This window comes from Bidens hawaiensis, unplaced genomic scaffold (assembly GCF_021521415.1).
Source record: "Bidens hawaiensis isolate Kalapana, Puna unplaced genomic scaffold, B.hawaiensis_p1.1 tig00029273_1, whole genome shotgun sequence".
Lineage (NCBI taxonomy): Eukaryota > Viridiplantae > Streptophyta > Magnoliopsida > Asterales > Asteraceae > Bidens > Bidens hawaiensis.
In genome coordinates, this window is record NW_027494821.1 from 60,561 (window position 1) to 66,560 (window position 6,000).

A 6,000-nucleotide genomic window follows, 5' to 3' on the forward strand; every position below is an offset into this window, starting at 1 on the left:
ATTAATACTTTAGTTTTGTTTTTTTGAAATATATAATTTATTCCATGCACATTAATGATCATTTAATTGTGAAATGAAATCACAAGTATTTAAAGTAAGTTTATATGTCCTAAAAGTCTTTCAAAAACGTGTTGATGCATGTTTGTTACAAATTCCACGTGGCATGTTATAAAAGGAAGTGAATATTCGATATGAATATTGGTACGTAAAAGGATATAATAAGGAAATGAAAGCATATGAAAAGAAGTTGTGCACGATATACCCTAATTAGGTTACGATTTGTGATTTTGCAGGAGCAACACATTTGAATCGTTGCCTGAAATAGGTATCCAATCCAATTATATATGCCTAATAATAATAATAATAATGCTCCTTCCATCCCAATGTGTTAGGTTTTATCTTCTTGGCCTTTTTTGAACAATGCGGTTTAATTGGAGTCCTTTGAGCTAATTCTCAAGTTAATTGGTTGGTTAATGTGTCTTCTGTATTTTGGTTACTCTAAAACCCTAAATTCCTGTATGTTCTTATTATCATCTAGTTTAAAGTGTTTGCTTGTTTATTGTTTTATGATGATGCTTTTCTACTGCAATTTCCAATTCAGAGTTTAGAATTTTAATCTTTTTTCACCTTAAATGCAATATGTTATCAATAATCTAGCCTTCATTGCTCCATTTGCATTGAATTGGGATCATGAGCTACAGGATTATGGTTTTACACAATTAAAAATATCAGCTTGTGTTATAAACAATAATCGTTTTGTTTCGGTTTACAGGGTAAACCCACTGCAGTTACTTTTTGACGCATCTAAATGGGACTTTGCTTCTCTTCGGTCAGTTTTTCTTCCTTGTAACCATGAATTAGACATATGCCGTTATGTTAGGAGCCTGGTTATTGATGATTCGATGAAATGATGCATGCGTTTTGAGATCAAATTCTATTGCAGCAGAAAATCAAATGTGATGTGTATAATTTATGTTTTTCCCATGATTCTCGATTGCTTTAAGTTTGAGCAGAGTCTCAGAGGTTGCAAAATGGGTGAATTAGGTAATGATTCAAAATCGGTTCAGGTCAAAACGTGTAGCTTTTTGTCACGAGTCAGGTTGCTTATTGGTGATCATCTATCTGTTTGAACCCTGAGTATTTTCTTTTTAGCTGATAATTCATCGACCCGTTTTGAGTCAAAACCTAACCCAACTTGACTTTTTGAGTCAAAGCCTGACAAAAATTGACAAACTGTTACAAATCCTTTCCATTTCCAATGGTCCAAGTTAAAATGTTATTTAATTGTTTGTTACCTTTCAACCATAACATGATGCTGAAACAAATTAGACGCGTGCTGTTATCTCATGCTAGTATTGTAATGTAATATGTTAAATGTATATTTTCATTTCAAGTCACATAATGGTAGAAATACAGAAAAAGCATGTTTCTGCGAGTGCAACTTATGCCTGAATTATAGCTTCGTTGTTAAAACAGCTTGTGAAGAACTTCATAGTACAAAACAAACTTATATGCAAAGATGCCTAAAAATGAAACTGGTAAACGGGCTAAAAAGGTTAAAAGCTAGCTAATGTGTTTTCAAATGCTTACATAAAGAATATGATGTGAGAAAAAGAAGATGCGGTCCCATATAAAGAATAATGCAGGAATGGTATAAACAAGTATAACCTTAATTGTGGGTTGACTGTTGGATTTGATGGTTGTAGACTACGGCTGATGAAGAACCTGCAAATCATCCTCAGTTTTCGGGAGGTAAGATCACCTTCATTACAACCAAAGATGCTTGGAACCAAAAGCTCTCAGAAGCAAAGAGTCAAGGCAAAATAGTAAGTCATCAATGATCAAACCACATAAGAACTTACACGTACTGCTTGTCAAATAAAGTATGGCAGTTATGCAGTTACATAGTTGTCTTAAGTATCATAGTTAATATATTATTTATTTTATTTTGTACAAATAACAGGTGATTGCTAACTTTAGTGCATCTTGGTGTGGTCCCTGCAAATCGATTTCCCCATTATACATTGAGCTTTCTGAGAAGCATCCTTCTCTTATGTTTTTGACCTTAGACGTTGATGAATTAACGGTACATCATTTATAATTACACTAATGTAACAAAACAATAGTTGTAGCTAAAGTTAGATGTAAGCTTTCATGCAGGAGTTAAGCACACAATGGGATGTAAAAGCAACTCCAACGTTCTTCTTCCTTCGAGATGGGCAACAAATCGATAAAGTTGTGGGCGCCAACAAGCCAGAACTGCAGGAAAAGATAACCGCCATAGTCAATTCAAAAGTCCCAGGTGATCAAAAGTAACCATAATCTGGTCAATGGAATACAGATTTTATAATCTATTTTGTTTGTTATTTGAGTAATGTATGCTTATAAATGACTTAATGTTATTCATGGTTGATGGTACATACATGCCAATATATTGCTTTGTTCACTTAATTCTCAAATACTGAGTTGTTGGTATCTAGCCAGCTTTGTGGTCCTGTTTTGAGTTTAAACTTTATTGTATAAACATTGATAAAATTACAAGATCCTACATGGTGTTCTTTCTTGAGTGCGTCTTCGTGTACAAAATCATGTAGTCACACAATTCATAAGAATTCATATCATAGCAATCAGACAATCAGTTTCAAAACATAACAATTCAAACGGCCAAGGTATGACGGATAATGTACTATGAAGTTTCTCATAATATAAGTTGTTTCCGGGCACTTTAAACAGTAATTCACGATTTATATAACGCCAAAAATCTTTCAAAAGGTAATAACTGCAACATTAACGTGTGCACGCATGGTTGATCATATTTTTCTGGAACAAAAAAGAAGCCTGTTAAGTAACACGTCCTGCAACTCAAACGCGACTCACATACTGCCCGGTCCTGGTATCCACAATAATTTCTTGACCTCTGTCTACAAATAATGGGACATTCACAACAGCACCTGTTTCCACAGTAGCGGGTTTTGATCCACCTGCTCAAAATAACCATCAGTTTCAAGTTACCAAGTGTCATGATATTGCCTTTACAACCATTTCAATCTTAGGGTGTGCATACCACTAAAACTACGCAAACCACCCAAGCAAAAGCAAGCCGCCTGCCGGCCAGTTTGAGATTTATACGGTTCGATTCACGGTTTGGTGGTCACAAATTGAAAGTTGGAGCAAGACGTGTAAACAAAACCGGCTTATTGTGTGCTGAGTCGGTTTTAGGCTCAAACTGAACGGTAATTGGGTTTCTGAAAACCTTTGGGTTCGGTCCTTTTCGGTTCGGTTCAGTTTTTTCGGTTTCAGAAGCAAGGTATACACAAAAACCAATTTTTACTGGGTTTGGTTATTTCGGTTTCATGCACACCCTTACGTTTAGCATCAACTATTTATTCGTATTTTTCATTTTAAAAATATGCGGTTATGTATATGTATTATTTAAATAAACCATTCTGATTATTTTAAACATTTAATACTAACGTAGTTATTTGCATAAAAAACCAGTCAAACCGTAGTTAGCATCAAAACCAGTCGAACCGGAACGTTAGCATCCCTTACTTGAAGGGTGTTTTAGACATTTGACCAAAAAGATAACAGTGCAAATAACAGAAACATATTATCTTACCTTGAGCCGTGTCACCTTTCAAACCAGGATCAACCTCAACCACTTTCACCTTAACCTGAATTGGGAGCTCGAAATCAATAACCTTATCCTTCCAAAACAACAAGATACAATCCATGCCTTCTTTTAACCACTTCGTCTTATCCCCCATATCGGACTCGTTAAGACGAACTTCCTCGTATGTGGTCTACAATATCATACACCAAAATTAAAATACCAACAATAATAACAATCAATTTTCCACGAAAAAAAAATTCATATACCAAATCCATGAAAACGTATTGTGAACCGTCCTTGTACGTGAATTGTTTTGTCTCCTTATTGACCTCAGCTGGTTCAATCTAACAAGATCATTAATAACAAAATAACGTAAGAATGTGCATTTTGACTTTTTGGGTCAAGCAAACCAATTCGATGACCTAAAAAGGTTGGTACAAATTTTCTTAAGTATATCAACCCCTCGATAAATATTACATATAGAAATTTTGTTTGTTGTCGAATTTATAACAAAATATCAACATCAACGCTGGAATTAAAAATGTAGCACTTTGACTTCAAAAAGTCAAACTTTTGTGTATACCTTGCTTCCTGCTCTGAAAGTTTTCTCCACCGAGTTTCCGGTGATGTGATTCCGTAGCGTGGTCCTTACATAAGCCGCCCCTTTACCCGGTTTCACATGAAGAAACTCTGAACATTAAAAAAAACAATATAAAAATATGTAAAAAAAAAGTTAATTTTTAAACATAAACCTCTTAAAACCCTGACTTTGACCCAGAACTACATGAAGCCTACAACACAACATCCTTATTCAAAATCTAAACAAATATTTTAACCTTTCTTCCTAATTAGCATAATAAAAACATATTGTAATTGTTATTGAATTTAATAGTAAAGTTTTACCAAAAAAAAAAAAATCAATTTATCAACATTACAAGTATACAACATTTGGGAATTAATAGTTACCTATAACTTTCCAAGGAGCACCATCCACCTCAATGTTGGAACCCACTTTAATATCATTACTAGAAAATGCATAAATCCCTGCAATTTCCAAAATTACCCCTTTATCATATTATTATCAATTAAAAACAAAATTAACCCATTTGTCCAATTGCATTTTATAACATTTTATAAACAAAGAAACCCTAATTTACTTGGAAATGTAGACCGCCGTTGATTAAACTTCACCGGAAGAAAGAATTTCTTTGATGAAAATGAAATTGAAGAGTTTGCAGGAATCAGTGGGACACTGGATGAGAGTAACGCCATCAAATTCGTCATCAAGTGTTTGTGTGTGTGTTTTATGCACAGAAGCTACTGTCATCAATGGAGGTTGAAAAATGAAACGCCTTGGATAAGGGAAGGTTATCTTTCTACTGTTATGGACCCTGTGGTTTTAGAAGTTACAATTATAACCTGAACTTTCGACTACAGTTAAATGTTATTCGGTGTCTTACACGTTTTTATTATTTGTGTATCTGAGTCGGATGGTTTTATTTTTTATCTTTCCTTTATGTTTACTATGTCGTTGGAAAGCGTGTTAGGGTAATATTTAGATTGTCACGGTAAATTATGTGTATCTAGTCAAACATAGGTTGGGGACACATAAATCGTTATATTTAGTTGTTTGGTTGTTGATGTGTCATCAAAAAGACAATTGAATGAGCTTGTTCAATAACTTTTGCTCCTTATTTCAGAAGGTAATTGTAGAATGAATAATATTGTGGTTCTCATCGTCCTTGTAATATTTCATGTATGGACCGGTTATCATGCTCCAACTCCATATATTCTTCATCCAAGAAGATAAATGAGCCTCGTTAGGCGAAGGGCTCTTTGTGGCTCAAGTATCGATAACAAGAGACATTGTGCTTCGGTGTACTAGCATGTTTACTAAGTACCGGTAATACCCTGTTAAGGGAAAAATTACATGATATGCTCTTCCTAGTGGTAATATCTAACCTAAAATAATAAATAGCATAATAGTTACATACTAACATATCGGATTTCTGGGATCAAAATATTAATAAGTTTAATAGAATAACTCTGATAAATATGTATGTTTTTTGTATTTTCAAAAGTAGACTTTAGAACTTGTATAAGAGGGGAAAGGGCACTCATGGGTATTACCCATGCATTGATCAATGATGTAATGTCATCTCCTTTCTATCATTAACTAACCAAAAACCACGAACTTACATGTAGCACCTACCCACAAGTATCCTAGAACTTCATTAATTCATTTTAATTTTTAATGGCCAATAATGAATCAATGTTGTCTGGCAAACCTTTGTCATGAAATGAAGCCATGCACCTTACCCACATGGGATGTGATGGCTTTGCCATGTGATTTGTAAGCCATACACCCTACCCATATGGGTGCCCCT

At 34.3% G+C, this 6,000-nt stretch overlaps 2 protein-coding genes across 2 annotated transcripts; one reads left to right on the top strand and one right to left on the bottom strand.

Annotated features, from left to right (window-relative positions):
• Positions 1 to 249: 249 nt before the first annotated feature.
• LOC143578452 (thioredoxin H-type-like) lies at positions 250 to 2,507 on the top strand. The gene is made up of 5 exons (XM_077062033.1): positions 250 to 325; positions 773 to 829; positions 1,707 to 1,826; positions 1,964 to 2,086; positions 2,161 to 2,507. Exons 2-5 carry the CDS (start codon positions 809 to 811, stop codon positions 2,314 to 2,316), a joined length of 420 nt encoding a protein of 139 aa, XP_076918148.1. The 5' UTR covers positions 250 to 325; positions 773 to 808; the 3' UTR covers positions 2,317 to 2,507.
• A 276-nt stretch (positions 2,508 to 2,783) lies between these two features.
• Positions 2,784 to 5,069, bottom strand: LOC143578453 (uncharacterized). Its single transcript, XM_077062034.1, has 6 exons — positions 4,771 to 5,069; positions 4,580 to 4,657; positions 4,197 to 4,303; positions 3,880 to 3,957; positions 3,620 to 3,803; positions 2,784 to 2,981 (listed from the first exon to the last, which is right to left on the bottom strand). The coding sequence occupies exons 1-6, from the start codon at positions 4,895 to 4,897 to the stop codon at positions 2,863 to 2,865; spliced, it is 693 nt and encodes a 230-aa protein (XP_076918149.1). The 5' UTR covers positions 4,898 to 5,069; the 3' UTR covers positions 2,784 to 2,862.
• Between the last annotated feature and the right edge of the window lie 931 nt (positions 5,070 to 6,000).

Coding starts and splice junctions, on each gene's coding strand:
- LOC143578452 (XM_077062033.1), top strand. CDS start 809: ATGGGACTTTGCTTCTCTTCG. Junction 830..1,706: donor TGGGACTTTGCTTCTCTTCG/GTCAGTTTTTCT, acceptor TGATGGTTGTAG/ACTACGGCTGATGAAGAACC. Junction 1,827..1,963: donor CAAAGAGTCAAGGCAAAATA/GTAAGTCATCAA, acceptor TACAAATAACAG/GTGATTGCTAACTTTAGTGC.
- LOC143578453 (XM_077062034.1), bottom strand. CDS start 4,897: ATGACGAATTTGATGGCGTTACTCTCATCCAGTGTCCCACTGATTCCT. Junction 3,958..4,196: donor CTTTCAGAGCAGGAAGCAAG/GTATACACAAAA, acceptor TGATCTTGTTAG/ATTGAACCAGCTGAGGTCAA. Junction 3,804..3,879: donor AATACGTTTTCATGGATTTG/GTATATGAATTT, acceptor ATGATATTGTAG/ACCACATACGAGGAAGTTCG.